General features: G+C 41.9%; 2 protein-coding genes across 5 annotated transcripts in view; both read right to left on the bottom strand.

Annotated features, from left to right (window-relative positions):
* The window catches only part of TBCEL (tubulin folding cofactor E like), a 320,977-nt gene that overhangs the window by 239,052 nt on the left and 59,486 nt on the right, over positions 1-22,439 (bottom strand). The gene's annotated exons all lie outside the window — the stretch shown is intronic.
* The window catches only part of ARHGEF12 (Rho guanine nucleotide exchange factor 12), a 69,811-nt gene that overhangs the window by 18,779 nt on the left and 28,593 nt on the right, over positions 1-22,439 (bottom strand). For 2 of the 4 annotated variants that reach the window (XM_061368532.1, XM_061368533.1), the window contains exons 2-21: positions 19,997-20,020; positions 19,187-19,275; positions 10,889-10,987; positions 10,420-10,469; positions 9,968-10,025; positions 9,060-9,238; positions 8,772-8,849; positions 8,196-8,315; positions 7,747-7,881; positions 6,629-6,700; positions 5,752-5,844; positions 5,289-5,399; positions 4,685-4,783; positions 4,050-4,092; positions 3,852-3,957; positions 2,885-3,022; positions 2,416-2,448; positions 1,638-1,752; positions 442-547; positions 10-222 (exon numbers count right to left, since the gene is read on the bottom strand). In XM_061368532.1, coding sequence (XP_061224516.1) covers positions 10-222; positions 442-547; positions 1,638-1,752; positions 2,416-2,448; positions 2,885-3,022; positions 3,852-3,957; positions 4,050-4,092; positions 4,685-4,783; positions 5,289-5,399; positions 5,752-5,844; positions 6,629-6,700; positions 7,747-7,881; positions 8,196-8,315; positions 8,772-8,849; positions 9,060-9,238; positions 9,968-10,025; positions 10,420-10,469; positions 10,889-10,987; positions 19,187-19,275; positions 19,997-20,020 — 1,961 coding nt within the window. Of the gene's footprint in view, positions 1-9; positions 223-441; positions 548-1,637; positions 1,753-2,415; positions 2,449-2,884; positions 3,023-3,851; positions 3,958-4,049; positions 4,093-4,684; positions 4,784-5,288; positions 5,400-5,751; positions 5,845-6,628; positions 6,701-7,746; positions 7,882-8,195; positions 8,316-8,771; positions 8,850-9,059; positions 9,239-9,967; positions 10,026-10,419; positions 10,470-10,888; positions 10,988-17,519; positions 17,577-19,186; positions 19,301-19,996; positions 20,021-22,439 lie in introns of all 4 variants that reach the window. The other 2 variants (XM_061368531.1, XM_061368535.1) reach the window with 2 other exon arrangements.

Here is a 22,439-nt window from a genome sequence, read left to right on the forward strand (position 1 = left end):
ACATCCTACCTGTTTCACTGTCCTTGCTGCCCTCTGGAGAGGAAAAGGGACCCATTGCCAAAGGAGACATTGGGTTGGGAGGTGGGTAGAGCCCATCTGTTCCTTCACTGGAGGACCCACTCTGGCGCATCTTACTGGAATCTGGTGGCTCTGGGCTAACCGAAGATGCTGGAGGTACATGCTTTAGATGGCGAGGCTTTTGCATTTCCATGGCTCTGCCAACTGAACAAACACAGAGCCATTACACCACTAAAAGAGCTTTTACCTGTTTTCAGCAATGAGGAGAAGCAACATTTCAGGACAAAATTAGGTCTTCAAAAACACGTTTACAACCAAAAAGTTTACTGAGTCCTCTTAGCATGGATTACTAAAAGACAGCAGAGACTTTATCTGGCTTTCAGATTAATATTTAGGGAATATATATCTGCTTGTTTCACATACTTGCACTGCTATCATGTCGACTCGGTCTCCTTGGTGGGCCCAGAATATTAGGAAAGCCTCTTCTCTTTCCTTTTTCCTCTCCTTCTTTCTCTTTCTTGATACTTTGCTGCAGAAAAACAAAGCAAACAGGTCACTCATTTCTTCAAATGCAGTTATTAACTGAGAGAGTGATTAATTCTTTAAAACAGTGGGAGTTTGGTACAAGAGAGTTTTATTTCTAATAAGTTATTGAGAGGTGAACATCCTGCAGCATCAGAGGCAAGGACAGCCTATGGACACACTATGAATGGCATAACACGGTTAGCAGCAGGGAGCCACAGTACCTGAAGAGATATATCTGTTATAAGCAAAAACTCATACAACCTCTTTTTAACTTAGCAGGAACCACTCTCCTCCCTAGGGTATGAGACTAATTCAGAACAATGACTAGCACCTTGTTTCTCTAGGGCACAGCATCTTCTGGCTCCAAGCCTCCATAAGCATACAGACTCCTATCTGGGAAACAGAAGTGCAACATATCTTACTGGTTCAGAAAGGTTGTGAATGCCTGAACTAACCTTTTTGCACTGTCAGTGCAGAACTGCTTGTGACCATCTTAACATTACCAAAGAAGCTGGAATGCTGGTGAAAATAAGTAGCTCCTGTGACCACAGACACCCCCATATTGTGGGAGACAACTGAATACACCCACAGAGATGGAGTTTTAGTGTCAACATTCATTATATAACTGGAAAGTGTGGGCGGCAGGAAAAGCAGCTTTCCTGCATTGTGAAGCATGAGGTTTTGGGCAACTTTCTTAAGAAGAAAACTAAAGCAGACAGGCCAACAGCCAGAGTAGCCTTAATGAGATACTCATCTGATTCAATGTTGTATCAATTGTAAGAAACATTTCTCACCCCAAGTTTTAATAGGGCTAGAAATGTGAAAACCAAGCAGCTTGAATTCAGGCCTACAGGTAAGTGAAAAAAGAAGGCAACTCCTTTCTAATTCATGTGTCTGAGAACAGATGAACAACCCAGTTTCAGCTCTTAGGTTTTCTGTGCAGCTCAGTAACCCCAGATCCTCTTAATGCTGCAGTGAAGACTGTAAAGTCACACCAACTTCCGATGTGTCATGCAAAAGTGGATCCTGAAATCTAACAAAGCACACAAGATGGGCAGCTTTAAACAAATGCACTCGGGTCACAACGCTACTACCTTGATCTTTGGCAAGAAACCAATACGGCCACGCTTCTGCTCCAGGTTCCGAGGTTCTTTAACTTTGACTCCGAGGTGTTTCATGTATGTAAGAATCACATACTGCATTGTGGAACTGCCCAACACATTAAAAAACAAAGAAGATGGAGAGTAAGGAGAAATGTCAAATGCAAACTTTCTGTTGAGAAATTAACTCTTTTTAGTTAAAAGAAGTTGGCAAGTTTGGGGGTTTTTAATACAAAACAAACTATCACAGACAAGGGAAAAGACTCAGCTAATACCAGCATTTGCTCTTTTTGTAAGCAAAAGATGGAGTATATAAGCCTAGGAGGTAAATTAATTTTGAGCAGTACAAAGAAAGTCCTAATACCAAATACATACTTGAATTCATATTATAGTTTTGAGTTATTGTTGAAACTTAGCAACAGTAAAAGGTATGGCTGATGTAAAGAGTATAGTAAAAGCTACCCAGTTTGTACACAAAGTGAACAAGGAAAGGCACATACATAGACCAGACTGAAAGAGCTACAAGACAAAACCAAAAGAAACACAAACTCTCAGTGACAGGTCTGAAACAAAGGCAACAAACTTCAGAATCAGAAGGGATCGAGAGCAAGATGTTGATGATCTGAATTCCAATTCATTATGCCGGGGGGTTTAGAAAGAAGAGTTTGTGGCTATAGCCAGCAGAGGGCTGTCTTATGCTGCTCAGCAGAACACAGCAGAGCCAGCAGTGGGGCTCTTAACTTCACAGACAAGACTACGCAAGTTCTATTACCTCTTGTCTTCTTCCAAGGGCTGAGATGTCATCCTAGAAACAAGAAAGGAGACTCAAAAACCAATTAACACCCATTCACACCCACCCAGAGCATCAGCTGCTGTGTTCAAAGCATCCTTTCGAATGTCAGCAAGTCCCAGGAGCAGGTGAGGGGAAGGAAGGCTCATTCAGCTTACATTAGACGTAAAACATGGGTTCTGAAAGGGACTCTGATCTAATAATGCAGAAGGTCACAATGACAACATTACCTCTGCTATTTGAACAGCAGCCTCCTTGAAAACATACAAGGACTTTACCTAGATATTAGCTTACTTTTGGCTATCATTACCCAAACATACATTGATAGCAAGCAGGGGAAACAATGTAAATGTAGTGATGCCAAGTTGCTTCTATTTCCTAATCCCTTAACTGTTTTTAGGTTCAGAGTAGAGTCTTTTCTACCCCCACAATTAAACCTGCTGTTACTCACAAGACTTCCTCAATTTTAGCAATAATCTGTTCTGCACATGCTCTTTCCTTCTCCATCGCAATCCGGTCACGAACTCTCTCTGCATCCAGCTTGGTTAGCTCTCCTTCTGCCAGGGTCAATCCCATACTACGTTTCTGCCTGAAAAATGAGGAGAGGAAGCATCACTTGAACTTGAGTACTGACCTGTAACAAGGAAAAGCAACCTCCTGACATTCTGAATGTCAAACAGGTTTCATTATTGGTTTCTGTATGAAAATGTTGAAGTCATGACATTTCTCCATAACATCTGTGCTCACTGTTAAACTTAGCTAAGATAGCCTTTGGAGAAATGATGTTGTATGGTATTTATCAAGAGAGGTAGCTATTGCAAGGGTCAAGAAAAAGTAGTTACTCTTTTTGCAGCATCCCAGGTTCTGTATTTGAAGTATATACTTGAATTAAGACATTTTTAGGTATAAATGATCACTTGTCTTGGTCTAATGTCTCATGTTGGCACTGAGTTCTTACAACTCCAGATGAAAGGGCATACTAATTATCAAATTCTATTATATGCCCATGACAGCCTTCTGAAGTGAAGTCTTCTGTGCCCAAAGAGGAGAGAGAAGGGAAAAAGGAAAATTAAGGAGGAAAAAGAATAAGGGAGATAAAAGCTGACAGCAAACACAACGGGTACAAAGGATTTATATCATCTCACCTAGAGAAACAATGTTCTGAAATTGCCTCAAACAGCCTCGAGGAATGAAGAATCAAAGCTCTAAAACTGATTTTGCAATTACTTTGAACACAGTGTCAAAAAACATTCAGGAACTGGTCACAGGGTGACCCTGGAGGCCCTCTCCAGTGGCATCCTCCTATTCAGTCCAAGATGAATTACTATGTCCCTTCAGTTTGGACTTCCTCTATGTAGAACACGCTGACTGAAGGCAAGCATGAACTAAAGGAAATCTACATTGGTAACTCCTGTTACCTGAAATCTTCCAGATTCCTTTGAACTTCTGGACAGACTTTATCTTGCATAGTTTGTATAAACTGACGATGAAGCTCTTCAGGAAGGAGCTCTGGCCTTCTTCTGTCTGTAAATCAGAACAGATGATAGATTACTCTCTAGGACTGCCTCAGACAGGAGAAACACAGGAAGAGGTAACCAAGGCAAGAGCATCCCTACCTAGTTCTAAGGAGATTTCATCTGGAACTGGAACTTTCAGGTTCTGCAAAGGAAAAGATCAGCTGGGAGAACAGACACAGCAAACACCACCCCAATAAAACACACAGTACAAACCACACAAGAAAATCCCCTCACAAACTCATGTCACACAACCTGAACACCTGATGGTATAAAGGGGGAGACTCCCATTTTGAATATATATTATATTACAGAAGGATTATATTACCTAAAAACATGGTTCTAGCCTCTGCTACACTATCTGGTAGACCAGTTTAAGACAGCAGACAAGTTTCTCAGATTTTCCAACAGATACATAAGATTCCCTAACCCTTGTAATAGCTACATCAATATATGCAGCAATTATTAACTAAAAGACAATGTATAATAGCTAGAGCTTGCTTACATATTAAAACCCTGCTTCTTCTACCAGACAACACATTCGCTGTGATTTATTGAGTTACCAAGCACCTATGGCTGTATTTTGCCACATTCATTGGCAACATCTAAACAAGGAAACCTTTTTATTTTGAAGGACTTAAATAACTCCTTCGTTTTTTCCAGTGCAGGAGAGAGGAGAAGGGGAAAAGTCAACTTGCTAGATATGCTTGAAAGTGAAAGAAACGACTGGAACATACTGCAGCTCGGTCCAAGAAGAACTGGTAAAACTCCAGGAAGACACGCCGAGTCTCTTTGGAGTTGGTCTGCTTGTACAAGTCTGTGTAAAGGTAGCACAACTGTGGCAAACAGAGGGGAAGAAATTATTAGGTGATACCAGTAGAACTCTTCTAACACCCCTAACTCTGAGGTTTTGTTCAAGTATTTCAATGAGTTCAGTGTTGGTGGACTGAAACTCTTCCTAACTACTTTGAGCCACCTAGATGGCTCAGGTAACCTCAGCTTGGCTGCCCTGGTAATCAGCAAAGAAGGGAAGAGTGAGGGTGGGCAGGAAGAGAGGAAGGGGGATCAAACCTTCCCCATAGAAAACTGATCCCACCTCCTCAGGGTACAACTGAATGCTTTCAAGAGCTAAATCCTTATCTGTACGCAACTAAATGTAAGGGAAGCTCTTTTCATGCTTCTCTTCATTTATCTGAAATACTCTCAGGCCCGCACAGGTTCTGCATTTCTCTCCTTGCCGACACAGCCATGTCACTGACAATGCTATATAACAAGGAAATCCTGATAACACTGGTTAAGACTACCAATTTGGGCCACGACAGCAATTCCAGATCATCTTACCAATGCTGCAGGGTCAAACTGGGACACCACATGATGCAGAAGAACAGCCAGGTGAGCTGGGCGAGATTTCAGGAGCTCAATGTTTTGGAAACAGCTGCACTGTCCATTAATCTGTAGAGAGGCATGGAAACTATGTCAATTATTCAAGAAAGCCACTGGTAGAAAACCCAAGAAGCTTTGTTCCAATAGCTCAGCTCCCTCCTCGTTTGTTTAATTGAAACTGATCAATTCCAGAACCTTAGTGATGCCATTCTCGCATCCCAGAAAGCGCTCCCGAGCACTGAGTACAGTATAATGAAATATAATCCAGAGCAAAGGACAGCTAAAATAACTCCACATAAGTATGTCAAAAGCCATGGCAGCTATACTGCTGTGACAGCAACAGAAGATATCAAAGATGGCATACTGTTGAATGAGTAATTCTGGTCGAGGGAGGAAAGGGGTGGCTAAAAGTCATTCCCACCTGCTCCTGTTCAGTGTCAAAGTCATCATCCTCTGCTCCAATGATCTGAGGCACCACTCGGGATAAAGGACTTCCAACACTGGACTGGGAATCCTGTGGTGAGTCAGAAGTAAGGGAAAAGAAGGGCACGGAAGGGAAGGAAGAAATGTACAGGGCGATTTCACTCTTGGCACAGTAAAACTTCTTTACCAGGTTAGAAATACTGACCTCAAAACCCAGTGGAAATCCATTTGTCTTTACTCAACCTTGCCCAATTTTGCAGCTACAAGATCCCCTTACAAATGCTTCTCCCAAGTTACAAGCACTCGGAAAAAGATTAAATCAGATGATTCAAAACCAACTGCATCATATACAGACACGAGCACATTAAGCATGTGGCATATGACAAATGCCATCTTAGTACAAATGGAGAAATACAACTTTCGAAAGTCAAGCAGATGAGGGGAAAATCATTTCAGAAGCCATCCTAAGGAAGGTAATATGTTCAGATAGGTCTGCACTTCCTGCCAAGTTTCACTTCTACCTAATCCTGAGCCCATAACTGACAATGCCAGCCTCATAATGACCAAATATCCTAAAGAAAAGACTTCATCATTTACTGCTGGACTCAAGGAATAAAGTATGTACAACGGCTCTACCTATTCTAGGTCCAGCTGTTTTACTGCTGATGATATGTTTCTCAGCTCTAAATGTGCCTGCTCTTAAGCTCCATAAACATTTACTCAGCTAATTAACTTTCCCTGCACAATTTTAATTGCATTTTAATTTCTAAACCAAAGTTTATGCATGCTTCATCTAGACAGTGAAGAAACCCGGCAAGGTTTTAATGGGCCCATTATAGGAGATGCTGTTGTGACACTTTATGTTTTGTACTCACAGTATCTTGAACCTCAGTCTTTTCTGGGCTCTCATCTGGATAAACCCGCTCCTTCAAGCCACTGCGAGGACTCTGGACAAGAAGGAAGTTCAATTCTGGTAAGTACCAGCAAATCCAGGAAAATGAGAACTGCACAGTTATGTCTTTCAGCCACAACAACCAAAACTTCTCCTTCCTGTCAGAGTGAACTGTTAAACATGCAAAAAGCACTGTGCTGCTGGCTTATTTTCAGTGTGTTCACAGTAATATCCAGGCGTTTGACTGTTTGGTGTGTCAATCATATCTAGTGATCACATACCATCCACAATACTAACAGGATGAATTTGATTTGGAAGATAGCTGTGAATTTTGTTCTGCATTTACTATATACAAACACAGGGATATCTAGTCAGGTTTGGAGCTGGAATGTGGCAGAAAAGTCACGCATGTTCACATCTTAGAGGTGTATCTGACCCATCTTCCTTTTACCTCCAAACACAAGTACAAATTTAGCTCCCACATCCTTAAGTTAAACCACAAATTAAGCCAAAACCCAAGTACAGAGTCTCAATTGCTCTGCACTAATCAGATAGTGACTTTTAATTAAGGATTAGGTGCTAAGGCACTCCAATGGGGAGACCATACGAGCACACAGATTGATAACTAACGAGTGAACAGATTAAGAGCCTTTACTCCTGGCAATAACTGAAGCTTATTTAGTACAAGTAAGGCTCTTCCCCACTTTCATGGCAACTTGCCCACTGACTAGATGTTAGTCACAGCTACCACAATCGGAACATTACCATACTCTTAGAAGATGCTCTAACTGGCATCTCCGAGTTCTGAGAAAGATGCTGGCATCCATCTTTCTTTGTCTGGTTTCAGGGATTGTGCCAGGAAAATCTAATCCTGGATAAAAACCCAAACCCCACACTATTTTTTCCCCAATCCTAAAGAGAAGTCCAATATGGTATGTTTCCTTGTGAATTTATTTTGGTGTGCCTGTTCTTGTAATACAGTGTTACTGAGTCAGAGTACATATGTATGATACACAAGACAACACAAACACAAAGAATCTCTACTAGAAAACGAAATCCAAGCCATACAGAAGCAAAGTCATGGAGCTGTTGAAGACTCACATCAGTAATGTCACTGTTTGGTCGGGAGGGGCTGTCACCACTGTAATCTAGTTTGCTCACACAATCCCCACTCTCTGCCTCCACTTCACTGATCTGCAGCGAGTCCGTCACAGATCTGGAGGACAAGACTCCATCCTACAAAGATAAAGTGAGTTGGGAGACAGCACAGAGCAAGCAGAGCATTTCAAGAGTCAATCCTTAACCTTACTGTTTTAAAAGCACTTTTTCACTGTTGATTTGAAAGTCCATTTTAAAGTCTCCTTCACATACTGCCATTGCACTGCATTGCTCGACAGCCTCTGCAAGCCTAACTACAAGTCTCAACTCTAGAGGGTGCCATTTGCCTGTACAAGCACACGGCAGGGAGCTCCTCCTTGCTCACAACATCATCATCCCCCAAGAATTCTCACCCGGAACATAGCACAGAGAAGCCTGACACACTGTGTTACCTGAGTACAGCCTGTGGCTTTGGACAACTGCTCTTGCAGCTGAGGAATGTGCTTCTTCGCTTCCTGTATCTCTTTGAAGAGCCGTGTGGTGGGTGACCGGTTATACTCTTCTTGCAGAGACTGAAAGATAATTTTAAGGGCTTTTGCTCAGTATCTGGTCAATAGCAAAGCTTAGAACTACAACCTGCTACTGCTCATGATCCCCACTGACACATTTAAACCAATAAACAGCACATCTGCACACCTACTAAGTGGATGCAACAGAAGGGCCATTTTATATAGCTCTCCTCTCTCTCCTGTGCCACGTATAAAGATAACCACACTCTTGAGATTTCCTGGAATCCCTCAAAGATGCTTACTTGCTCAAGGATTAGATCAGACTGAGGGATATGTACATTTCCACTTCAGAAAGCGACTAGATCTCTGGTGCTAGGCTGGGATATAGAAAAGCTAAGCTGAAACACAAGCAATGCGTGGGAATGTTGAAGATGCTGCTAAGGAGTGATTCAACAACTGATCTTTGTTATTTGCATCACCCTTTGCTCCACCCCTCTCCAGCTCTTGCAACTCCAGTACCTGCAGCCGTTCCTGCTCTTTCTGTAACATCTTTCTCAGAATCTCCACCTTCTGGTTGTGGACAATATTATTCTCCTCCTAGAAGATATGGAGAGAGTAAGAGATGGGTTTTTTGGTGGGGCTGGGAAGAAAGACAAGGCAAATGGATATGCCCATTTTTCATCCACTTCCTAACCCCAGGCTCTGAAAAGCCCTACAAGAAGCAAAACAATTCAGGAGAAAATATATATATGACTACATTTCTCCCACTGCTACACTGTTCTTCAGAAAAAGAGCTTTAAATCTTACCCCCACAAGCACTGGGCTAGTAATCCTTTCCGCACTTCCTGATGCGACAGGTGAATGGGGAGATGTCATGATGGGAGACATATGACCAAACGCTGCCAGATCCACTTCAGAATCAGCTAATGGAATCTGAGGCGACCCTGGTGGGCGCCCCTGAACAGTGAGAGCTACATAGGAACCCGCTGCAGGGAGAACAAGAACAAGTCACCTTTCAGACATGCTTCCAGATTTCTAGGGTTGCTGTTTCTCTGCTTGTCATTTTGCCCTAGAGACCAAACTCAGACCATTCTTCACCCATCTGCTCTTCAAACCAGAGGTCCTGAGAGCACTGACAGCTCTGTTTTACAGACCTCCGATTAAAGCTCAGGTAACCCAAAACCTTTCATGTTAATCATAGCTCATAAAAGCTCACAATCCAATTTCTAGGCAAGCAGGTCACATCTACCAGGTTGCATTTACAATATACATATGTTCATGCCACAAAATAAACTTTGCTAGGGTGGAAGGAACCACTACCACCTTCTTCCTTGCACAAGAAAAGCAACCAAGAAGGTACTTCCCTTTAGAAACACCAGTACTCTGAAGGCAGCATACAATAAGGGGTGTCTGAATAACTACGGTATTTAACATGGACTCAAAGACGGGAAGATTCATAGGCAAGGTTTGATGGTAACTTCAAACACCAACCTAAGGAGAAGCTGCAGAAGCATAGAGAAGCTCAAGTTTGAGATGTCAAAATTACCCCAATTTCACTTCACTGTTTCACACACATCCTTTATCTCTCAGCATGGGGCATGGTTAGATCTTATCCTTCTCACTTGACAGCTGAATCAGTCATTTGTCCTTTATAATTATGCCTTTCAAGCTTTAAAGGAGCACAGGGACAGAAATAGTAATCTGCCATTACTTACACTTGATCAGCTTTACCACCTCCAAATGGTTTGAGTGTGTTACAAGAGTGCCATTCACCTGGGGCAGGGAGGAAGGGAAAGTTATCAGTGCTTAGCTATTCATTACCAACTTCTAACAGTTTATCTCAGTGAGCAGAGCTCTGCAAGAAGGAAACCATACACACACCCCCCAAAGCAAACCAAGCAACACATAAAGAAAATAGCAACCCACCTCTGACCAGGAAGAAAAAGTATTAGGGTAGCTAATCTAATTCATTAATTCAAATGCTTAGTTGAAATCACAGCTCTATCTGTGTCAGTAGCTACTGCAGCACAACCAGCATTTTGCAGCAATAGTTTAAGCATCTTTTCAGTCACTGACTTTATTTCTTAGTTGTTGGGGAGGAAAAGAGAACAGGGAGAGATCATTTAGGACAAAGGACCTATTTCTTTGATGCTTTGAATGCGCTTACCTTGATAATTCTATCCCCTGTTTGCACTCCAGCCCGCATGGCTGCTCCATCTAAAGAGGCAAGAAATCATTTAGCTCAATTTCAACAGAAGCATTCAAAACAAAGAAGGTTTAAGGACTTCTGTCGCTCCACGCAAAGCTATTTCCCACACTCACCCAAACTCCCCCTGCCTCTATCACATTGAGATCTCCGAGTACCCGGACCAGAGCACTTCTGTTCTTACTTTACATCAAGCCACAACCCCATCGCACTTACTTCCTCTCAGACACAAGAGGTCAGTTTCCAAATATATCAATTCACTGCATCCCAATTTGTCCTTGAACATCTATTCCTTAAGCTACAGCCATCCCGTTTTTGAGGAGGCCATTTGGAGTTTTTGCCTCCAGCACATGCACGTATTTCTCCAGTACACATGAGAACCCTCCAGGCTGCTCTCTGGCTAGAGCATCCAGCAAGCCTGCTTACTTACCTTCTTTGACGGACTGCACGAAGACTGGATTGTCTCCACTGACTGTCAGCCCAAAACCGTTTTCATCCCGTTGGATAACAACACACCGTTGAACAAGACCTGCATAAGAAAGGTGGGGAAAGGGCAGAAGAAAGAGAAGGAGAGAAATACAAAGAGACACAAGCTAGGCATCAGTCCAAAACCTTATCCTCCTAGATAATCACAGAGTACTGAAAGAAAGTGGTATAATACAACAGAGGGGAAAAAATATATGAGAGACAGAAACAGGGCTTCAGTCCAGAAACAGATAGGAACACCAAGACAGGTCAAGCTTATTGCTTCACTAACACAAAACAGAGATATACAACAGCAAAGATGCAGACAGCTCTGGCACATCAGACACAACTTGAGGCAAAAGCAGCTTTTAAGGAAGAGCAACTATGTGCATCAACCAAAGAGCATCATTTCCCTTTGTCTGGATAGTTCTCTGAAGTACAGTGGAGGGCTGTCATGGTCCAGTTCACCATCCAAAACACCAAACATCTTTTACAAGCTGCTCTATTGAAGTACTCACAAATCGCTCAGACCAACAGCAGCAGCTTGGACTGAAACAGATTGAAACAGGAAAAGTTCTCCCAATTCTCAGCAAAAAGCTCATCTTGGGGCACCTTCTGTCAGAGATGAGCTTATCGCTCAGAACCAGAGCAGCAGCAGTAAAGAAGTACAGGCCACGCTTACTACACTGAACAGATCAAAACCATGCTTCCCACTGAGCTAATGAAGTATGGAGCCAAAACACAGAGATGCAAGTTTGACTCTGCTCCTCCTTTAACTTGCTGTGTGACATCAAAGGTAACTTGTTTTGTTTCCCTGTGTTAGGATTACTTCATATAATGGGAACATAAATACTGCTGCAGAGATAAATGTACCTAGCAGGTGCAGCATTTAGAAAAGGTGCAATGTTGTGTATGCTTATTGTTCACCTGAAAATGAGCTGAACATCACCCTTACTTCTATCAGCTTGCTTTGCTTCTTCAATTCATACACCAGTATCTCAAGAAAGAACTGGAGTACCAGTTTCATTTAGGATAGAAGGAGCAAAGGGAATTGTGAAGATGCTGTCCCAGCAAGACTGCCTTTCCTGCAGTCACTTTTAAGGAATTCCTTGTAACAGAGTGTGGAGTCATACCCAGGTCTTAAATTACCCTCGCACCATTACAGCTCCTTTCATTTCTCTAGAGCAACTCCTAATGGAAATGAGAAGCCTTAAGTGAAAATACTGCCTGCCCAGTCAGCCCTGTACTCCTCCACTGTGGCATATATGAAAATGGGTGTGGGAGCAGTGGAAAAGGTTGTATTCCAGCACTTCGGCAGCAGCCTGATCATAGTATCATATCCCAGTAACTTCCCCTTCTGCCAATAAAGTAGAGGCAGATTATGCTATATACAGTTATCTGTAGTAAGTTGATGGAATGGATGCAGGGTGAAAGCAGAAGAAGAAAAAACCCCACCACCTTTCACACCCTCTTTATACAGTTAAGTGAATTAAAATGCCTCTCCCTTTTGTACCTCCCATTCTCCTATAGGACCAAGCTTCTTTAAGTCTCACTTCACAAGAATGATGCCCCAGGGTGGGGTGTGGGAAAGAGAACATATGCTATTCCATAAAAACAGCTCGTTTTAAATCCTGCTGCCAGACGTACAGGTTTTATGAGTAAGGAACTAACAAATCCTTTGACTCACAAGAACTGTCCCTGTTTAAAGGCACAGTATAGCCCTGCATAGTGCCCTTCCACTGAGTTACTTTTCCAGCACCAGCAACCCTCGCATCTACTGCTAAGCTTCCTCCTTGAATGAACCTGATGTCAAAGCAGTGGCAATGCAGCAGGATGTGCAACACATACTGACCCTACAAAGTACAGCTGAAGTTCCAACAATACTCTTAGAATCAAATTAAACCGTTTCACACCACACATCTCAATTTCACTCAAGACAGCCTTTTTATTTTTGAATTGGGAGGCAAGAGAAATTAGTCTATAATTGTTTTTTTCCCTTCATTTATTCCCTTCAGACAAGAAACAGGCACTTAACCCTTCTACCCTACAACAGAGAAGGCTGGAACAAGGTCCAGGTAGACCAGCTGGGAGATACCATGCTCTATAGTGATTTCAATGAAGTTACCTGAAAGTTTCCTGAAGATAACAGTATTACCTGCAGAACTAGATCAGCTCTGATAGCACTCCCTGTCTGGACCACATAGATAAAAAAGAGCAGCCTTCCAATGTTCTCTTTTAATCTGCTGCGAGGCAAAGCTAGCAGTGACCCTCTCCAACATGTCATTTGCTCACTTTTGTTCTTTAAGTAAAATACATTCAATGTGAAATCTGCTTATAGGAGTGGAATTTGGAGACTAGAGCAGCAATGTTTTCATAACCCACATCTTGTACCTTGGAACACCTCATTAGGCACTGTGGAATGAACTTAAAGGAAAGCCACAAACCACTGAGAGCTCAATGACACACAATGTAAAGTTTCCAATAGCTGCTGCCGTCACGCCTGGTATCACAAGTACATACAGGAATCCTTGTATTAAATTAGTAACTACACCAACTTCATGCACTTTAATTAAAGTCTATGGATTTGGGGCAACAGCGAAGAGCCATGTTAGCAATCAGCTCTGTATTCCCCTTTTTTTGCTTTCATGTTCCAATTCCTAGTGTTCTCTAGATGGAATGAATGGAGTCATTCATTTTGAAGCATCTTACCATGATATGTCACTTTTTCCCCCCTGACAGTTAACATTACAAGGTCAACAGATTCCTCACTGACAGTACTCAAATCAATAATCATCTTATTCCCACCTTCACTTTCACATGATAGTATCTGGATGGCATAAAGCAAGGAGACATCACTGTTAACTATGTTCTAAGTACATGGAATCAGACCACATGTCTAATCCTCCAAACTCACTGGTATAGCTTCAAGCCAGGAGTACAGTAAATCTGCTGTGTGCTGCTGTTCAAGAGGTTTCATATTAAAAATGAAAGCAGATAGAAATGCCCCGTCTCAGAAAACAGGAACTGCAAGAAAAGCCAAACGATCAGCTCTTCAGTAGGTGGCACTATTCCCTCTGCGACACCATGGCTCTCAGCTCTCCAGCCCCATTACAGGGGTGCCTTTTGGTTAAGAGGAAGGTTAAAGTCCAACCTTCTCAAGGTCATTGACACCACTGTAAGAATGATTGTATCAAACGGTCTTGCCAGATACATTTTGACTGTCCAAGAGCTTCTCTAGTGGAGGGACCATTCACCTTCTTTGCTGCTATGCATCCTAAATATCTGGAAGTTATCCACTAAAATAGGAAATTCCATTTCCCTATCAGTGCCCAACAACCAGAGCAGGGGTTCATTCTGAACCTGACTCACTAGAGAGAGCAGAGACCTGAATTACATCTCCCATAAGACAATGATCAAACTGTGTGGGACACAGCATGGGAGGAGACTCGTGAACTATAACCTCCCTGGAGGCATGAGGCCACAATGGGAAAATGCAGTTTAATATAGTGATTTGACATGAATCATTCAACAAACAAACTCCTTGGGGTTTTTGAGTGTCCAAATGGTTCACTCCATTTGGGAAGCTTTATTTCTACCAAATACTTCAGAAACCCTGCTCCACAACGTACATAAAACTATCAGCTTATATTCAGAAAACATCTCATAGGATGAAATTCTGGATTTCCCTTGGTTCTAGTGATTACAGTGGTCTTCAGAGCAACTGCCATAATGGCAGCATTCCTCAGATTCTCCCACTAACCTGGTAACAGAGGACATGTAAAGTCAGTGCAAAACCGATACTGTTTGAAATCAGTGCAGTGCCTAGTTAAAACTGTTTGTAACAATGGCACTGAATACAGTGCTTAAAACAAGGCTTGGTAACCTTTCTCAGAAAGAGAACCATGTATTTTACCCATGATAAATAGGACTATCTGCTCCCATGGCAACGACACATTCAACCCCTGTGGTCGAGTGCCCCTTGCACTCCCAGCCCTTTCTGGCTATTATAAGGGTAGTGATGAGGGGCTCCCAAGAGTCCTTTTAATAGTCTGGCAAAAATGGTGGCCACAACATAAAGACACAGGGCTGACAAGAACTGCAAGAAACAAAACAGGAAAAGTAAATTCACTTCCAAAATACCTCAACAGGAGTAAAATCTGGGGTTTCAAACACAAAGATTTAAAAACTTACCCCAAAAGTTGTTAATGTGTGAAAGAGTATGTATACAACCTAGTCTATTATTTGGACCAGAAACTCATTGTTACTATATATAAGGGAAGATATCCTTGGAGAGCAAACAAGGGAAAAGGGAAGACTAACTGTTATCCTTCACCTATCGTTAACTTCAATTCTAAATTCACTTAAGAGACAGGAACTCTACAGCTATCAAGTACTGTGGGAGGCTATGGGACTCAGTAGTAAATCACAGCAGATCTGAAAGTCTACTCACTCTCCTGATCATCTAAGCTTTGTTAAATACACAGACACGAGATGGTGGATGTATGGAAGAAGTAAGTTTCATGGCACTATAAATCAGCTTCTGTATGTTGGAACAATTTCCCTACCTAACCACTCTGCCCTCCCCAAGCCACTCATACTTCAAGAAATTCTGGTCCCTTGCTCCTTAATTAAGAATTCCAAGAGGTAAGAACAAACACATAGACAAAAGCCACACCTCCTTTTGCTGCTGTCATTCAAGACGTCTCTATTATTCACTGCCCAATGGCTAGCCAAAGAAAGAGCCAGCTAACATCCAGTCACCAGCGAGAACCCTATCAGTACAGTATTTCTACTTGTAGGGTTTCAAATACTTTGGTCCCATCCAAAGCAAACAGCAGACTTCTCTACACATACCGCAGAACCAGGGGAAAGCAGAGGGTAGAGAAAAAAGGCAGGGCAAGTTCCAACACAACAAAGGCCAATGGAAAGGAAGGATGAGTGGAAACTGCTCCCATAGATACTGGACATGGTAAAGCATCTGCAGGAAACTTCGGGGGAAGCAAAGGCTTACGTTAGGAAGTCATGTTTCTTTCTGCCACACATGAAAAACCAGGACACTGTACAGACTGAGGGAGAAGTATAAACACAGATACATTCCATCAAGCATACCAAATGTTTCCTGTAATTAACCTACAATAGCTTGACAGCACCTCCACTATATTATGGGTAAGCAGCATTCGGCAAAAATTAGTCAGGTCCAAAACAGAGGGATCCAGTCAACCTGACTGTGCTGTCAGTAACCAGCATCTACCCAACAAGGGGAAGAACTGGTCAAGGCTTCAATACAAGCTCATCAGAAGCATCATCTTAAAATGCTTTTCAAGCAGGCCACTTCCCTGTTCATTGTTTCTGAGCATGGGAGGAAGATGTACAAGCTGCAGCAAGCCAGGTCTCCCAAGGACAGGTTTCCAGCTCTACTGAAGCAAAGCAATGCACTCTCAAAACCTGTTTAGTTTCTGAGGAACAGACTCACTCCCCGAGGAACAAGACTGTCATATTTTCTTTTTCCCTTAAGAAAAGTATGTGATTCAAAATTCCAGGGAAAGAGATCTCATTTTCACAGATAGAACAGATCGCACCTCCCTAAACTGCACCAACTAAAAGGGGCTTGCAAATGTGCCTATGTTGGTTCAGAAGATGCTCTTCAGGGTTGGTGGGTTTAGGAATTAGGGGTTTTGGGTTTGTTTTTTGCTTTTAATTTTCCTTTCAACCAGAGCTACGACAGCATCACTGGGTATTACACAGGTGGTTTAAGAAGTTGCATCACAGCCATTAACACCTGGTAGCTTTATTCTGGTGGAATGATAAAGCTGATACTGGAAGAGTCACTGCATCTGTCCAAAAACCCACAGCAGGTTATGCAGCAAGTGACTTTCTCAGTGGAAAAATAGGAAGTATTACAGCCTGTTTTAAAAATCAAGGAATTAAAAGCCCAGGAAATGAAATGGCAACTCATGGCTGGAGTCAAGACAGAGCTGGACATCTACACTTAGAAACGTGAAGTGTAGCAGTACCGGCCAGATTCAGACTAGGTCTAGGGGCCTTAAGAAGCTGGTAGGATCCAAAAGACCACCAAACAACAGGGCTGTCAGAAAGGTTACTCTCTCTCCAGAGCAAAGAATGGTGAATGAAGTTCATATTCTTCCAGTTTTTGAGATTTACACATGCATTTTTCCACTTCTGTGAAACACAACATGAGATCCTCTACCCATACAGAAAGAAGAGGAATTACTGGCTCATCCAGATTAAGTTCCACAGGCTTTTCTACAACCACAAACTCTTCTGGAGTCCAGCATGAGCTGTGTCTTCATACAATGCCAAAAACACCCAGTGGCACAAGATCTCCAAAAAGAGCCACGTCAGCAAGTTTTCCCAACTACCAAACAGGTAACAGAACCATGTACAGGTTAGTTTCCAGCCACTACAAAAACTACAAGCTGATACACCAAAGCAACATATAAATAAACCCAGTTTCCCACTCCCTGCTGCAGAGCCAACCATGCGGATCATGTAAAGGATAAAAGCCTTGGGTGCACAGACAGAAAGCATGGAGCAGACTGCAAAGGTGCAAGGCTGCAGCAGCTGCTTGAGCTTACCATACGTCTCGGATCTACTCTCCTCCGAACTAGACTTTGTCTTCTTGGAGGAGCTATCTGCACGAGAGCAGGAGAAAAGGAGAGAGAGATATAGAAAATATGGAGACCAAACATGAGAAAAAAAAAAAAAACAACAAACTTCATGAAAAACACAGACTGATTTATTAGGTTAAATCGTGCAAAACACAAATAAGATGTGAACAAAACATAGGTGAAACACTTGGAATAAGGGGTGAATAATACGAGCATGAAGACACAGGTAACACCACGGAGAATCTATCACAGAATGTAAGACACAATAAAAGGAGTTCTCTGCAATGACCTACAAAAGGTACTCTGGATAAAAACCAGTCTCGGGATAGAAACCCTGGAAATGTTTCTCTCCAGAGCAAGTGACTGACATATACATAGTTGTTCAGCATTTGGAATTCCCCCCTTATGAATAAGAGAGTTCATCTCTCAGACCAGCTCACAAGCACAGTTAACAGTGGTGCCAGGTTAATAGCTCTCCAAATTGCCACGTTTTCCATCAAATTAAGATTAGAGGATTCCTGAAGTTCGGTTTTGAAGAAAACAAAATTCCTTCTACAAAACAGGTTCATAATCTGAGACCTCCCCCAGCTTTTCCCACCCTGAAATAGTTTCACGTCACTTATTCCCAAGGATAAGGGAAAAGGCAAGTGCTAATTCAGGTGCTCTCCCTTATGGGATTCTTTTTTAAACCAACATTAAAAGCCCATCTATTTTGTGCACGCTAGGAAGGACTCATGCAGCTGGTGGCAGAAAGCATTAAGGAACAGGATGTTTTATAAACATGAGCTTCAAGTGTCTGGTGCAAAAAAACACATTCTGCAAGTTCTACCACCCTTCCATTCAACTCTCATGCCTTCCGCAAGCCCCAGGGAAAAGACTGGGCTGAAAGCACAAGGCAGAGACATGAAAAACATGTATTGCATGGGGCCAGGAGGCTCTGACAAGAGCCTGTCATGCATTTCATGAACACACACAGTAGTCACTGGGTTAGGGTTTCAGAGAGAGAATGAAGACTCCCTGCATGCATTCTAATTTCCAAGCCAGCACTGGGCAGGCTGACTGAATTGACCCTAATTAAACCTTTTGGAAGGTTAAAAAAGCCATAGGAGAGCACAGCCATTACAATTAGATGTTTTGCCTTCCAATGTATCATGTTGGGAAGTACAAAGTCACTGTACAAGTGACAGAGATGGATCAAAATCCACTAAGGCTAAAAAAAACCCCAAAACAACAAAACATCAACAAGGAATACTAGTCCTAGTTGAGCCTGTAACAGCTCCATGAACTAAATGATCTAAATGAAGTACACTAAAATGGCCAAAACTCACAACTAATGACAGTATTTGCCTACTGAAATTTCAGCCAACCCTCTCTGAAACAGGAAGCAGTTATGATTTTTCACTGATATCACTGATCTAGGTCTATTCTTGCACAGTTAACAGCTGCTGTGTAGATGAGAGCATGTTTAAAAGCAAGCCCATATGCATTTCAGTGCCCACACGCTTCAAAGAGGCTTTGCATCACGGAACGACGCAACTCAGAAAACCACATTTGTTGGCAGGATTTGGATTTAATTCCCGATTCGTTTTCCAACCGCAGCTCAGATTTTCCCCGGTGAAGGTTTAGGACTTTACCTGTCGGATCAAAGTCGTGTGTACTACTGCAGCGCTCGACCTTCTGCTTCTTGTCAGCTGGAGACTCTCTGCTCAGAATGCTGCCGTGTCTGTGTCAAACCAAAGCAGAGGATCCTGACTACCAGCCCACAGAAGCACTGCCTGACTGGTGAGGAGCTTGGAGATAGCCTCATCTAGTTCTGTTTGCTAACAAGGGATTTAGATGGAAACGCATGCATTAAGTTCACTTAAAAAATTTATTCCCAGACTGAATTGAAGTGGAAAAATTATCTCCTTCACCATCTTTGGGAGCGTATCCAGGTAACAGTGTCATTAACCTTCTGAATCAGTAATAGTAAGCGCATTCTCTTTCCTATTCAACAGCAGGATGTTTTATTTTCAAAGCAAAATAAATGCAAGCTCCATAAAACTGGAAAACCTCCTGAAATCTTCACTCCACCTCCTCTCCCAGCAAACCTCAATGAGCTTTGTATGCAGAAATTAAACATTCAGAATACCCCCTTAAAGGAAGCATTGGTGCATCATTCAGTAACAGAGTGTCACTTTCTCTGACCATCTCAAATCTCAGGTAAGACAACCTGCCAGTGTACATAACAGAAATGCAAGTGGTAACACTATGCCATGTACTTTAAGTGCACCACCAAGTATATTTTTGGCACCCTGTCCCAACCTGGATATTAATTTCCTACATACGTAATGGGTACTGCTATCTGTGTGCATTTTAGGGTTTTTTTCCTCTTAAAAGCTCCTTCAAAAATGCTGTATCATAACTTGCAATACAGATAGAAAAGTCAAACATCAGTAACTCACCTTGTAGGTTTTTTGAGAGGAAACCTGAAAAGAAAGAAAAGAACAGAAGTTTAGTGACCTTTTTTTGTTCCACAGGATTACGTTTGATATCAGCACTAATGCTTAAATATACAAACAGTTATATTACACGTCTGTAATACCTTCACAAGAGAACAAGCCTCTTTTTGTTCTTCTACCTCAGCTAATTATTAGTCCATTTACCACTGATTCAACTGGGTAAAGAATTATTATCAGTATGCTTAAGGTTTCAAACAGAACTAAGAACAGAAATCTGTGAACTCACATTCAGCATCTAGTAGCTTGCTCGCACTTAGTACATAAGTGCAGCTCATGGGTCACCTTCCTCCCATTACAACTAGCTCCATACACTAAAAATTAACATAGCTTCTTTGTCCTGCTGATGGAGTGAGTACCTGGTATCTATTGAAGGTCCAAACTCTTAACTGAAAACTCTCCTATAGCTGAGACATTCCGGTTGTCTCCCTCCTATGTGGGTTCTGTGCTATATATAAAGGAGCTCATGATGCCATCACCTCCAAACACAATCTTACTATTTACATGAAACCATGAATTTGCCATCTTTGAGACCAGCACAATAAAGTTAAGTTGAAATTACATTAAGTATTCCAAATATTATTACTAGGACACAGAGATAACACAGGTAACACAAATACAGTTAAATGGAGAAGGAAGTTTATATGCATTTGAATAAGGAAAAGATGTGAGACTTCTGAAACCAGGATTTTATTCCCCTTGGATTACCATATAAAAATGACAAAGCAAGGTGCATGCCATCCAGGCTAAGGCACCATCTTCTGCTTTCATAAAGCAGAAGTATTCTTTTTCCCAAAACTCTTAAGAAGTTTTAGCTCCATTCCTCTTTGTTCCATGTTTTTAGATCCTTCAGCTGGAAAGCAGTGCAAAAATTTAGAGCTGTGTACAAGGATAGATAATTTAAGTCACTTTTGTTCTAAATGAAGCCATCTAAAGTTATTATAGCTAATAATTTCCCATTATAGACATTCTAGTTCTCCTTGCTGCATTCAGTTTCTCCTAGCTATACAGGTTCTCCAAGAAACAGTGGGGTGAGGGTGAGAGGAAGGCAGAGAAAAAACTGAAGCAAAAAGAAACCTAAAATCTAATACTTCTTATTTTTTAATTGAGCTTGGTTTAAGCAGACTTATTTGGTAAAAAACAACAGTCCCATATTAAGTCTGTTAGAACGACACAACATCAGTGCAGGATAGTCCCACACACACCATCTCGATACTCAACTGCGCTTAAGCAATGACCCTGTCCAACACGCAGAACCAACCCATTCTCCAAGAGCATTTCAGAGCATTACAACACGAGATTCCTCGAGCACCACCAAGATGACTGCCCAAAATGCACACCTCATGTTTTAAACTCCTTTCTCCAAAGGAGGGGCACCTTGTTCACCTATTCACCTACTCCTTTTTCCTCGATAACTACAGAGAGAGTGGCAGAGCCAGAATTAGCACAGTCTTAAAGCTACAGTAAGTCCCTTTCCATTACCTGAAAAACATAACTGGATACACAGCAGAAGTACTCAACTTAATCCCTTACTTTGAATAATAGGTAGTCCATGAAATGCGTGTACACCCAAAACGCTGGCCAGCTCACACATGCCAATCCCCTATGCAAACATGCACTAGTACGGCAACTCTGACACGAACATCTGGAGACATGTTAGGCAAGTGAAATTAAAATGTTGTCTGACTATTACTGAAAATAATTATACACATCAAGGCCTTTGCCATCTTTCAGATAACAGCATCAAATTCAGTTCACGTTCAATAACAGCTTCAAAATTAAGGGATATATGGGGCCTATGATTACATGAGCCTTAGCAACCTATGGGTAAAGCTAAAGAAAACTAAAGTATAGAGGTTAGTTAATTGAAGGAAAAGATTACATACAGACCCTACAAGAAGTAGCAGTCCTCTTTACTCCTCCCCATAAAAAGCACTATTTTAATCTTAGAAGCCTGGGAAATCCACTCTGATTCAAATTCAGGCCTCTCCTCATTCTGCTCTACCTGCAAAGCCAGATCCTTTTAGCATTCAGCCCTCCCATTTACAAAGCTTGGCCAGTAAAACACTACTTTATGCAAGACAGACACCATGAATCCCAAAGCAAAGCAAGCAAGTCATCTCAGGCCAACCTAACCCCATCTGAACACTGTGCAGTGAACAGATGCAGTAGTAAGTGTTTCATTAAAAAGCAAAAGAGGAGAAGAAGGGATCCAGGAAAGACAATCTACAGTCCTTCCACTGAGGCAGGAAAAGGTGCTTAAGATTAATTATACCCCTATTTTTATCTAATGCACTTGAACTTTTCAGCTGCATAGAGTCTTACCAATACTAACAAATGTTTTAATGAAGCATTTAAGTGAAAACCTTCATTCCATAGTGTTTCTTAT

The sequence above is a fragment of the Neopsephotus bourkii genome, unplaced genomic scaffold (genome assembly GCF_033783945.1).
Source record: "Neopsephotus bourkii isolate Nb327-2 ecotype Australia unplaced genomic scaffold, CSIRO-AGI_Nbou_v1 NB_1433, whole genome shotgun sequence".
In the NCBI taxonomy this organism is placed as follows: Eukaryota; Metazoa; Chordata; class Aves; order Psittaciformes; family Psittacidae; genus Neopsephotus; species Neopsephotus bourkii.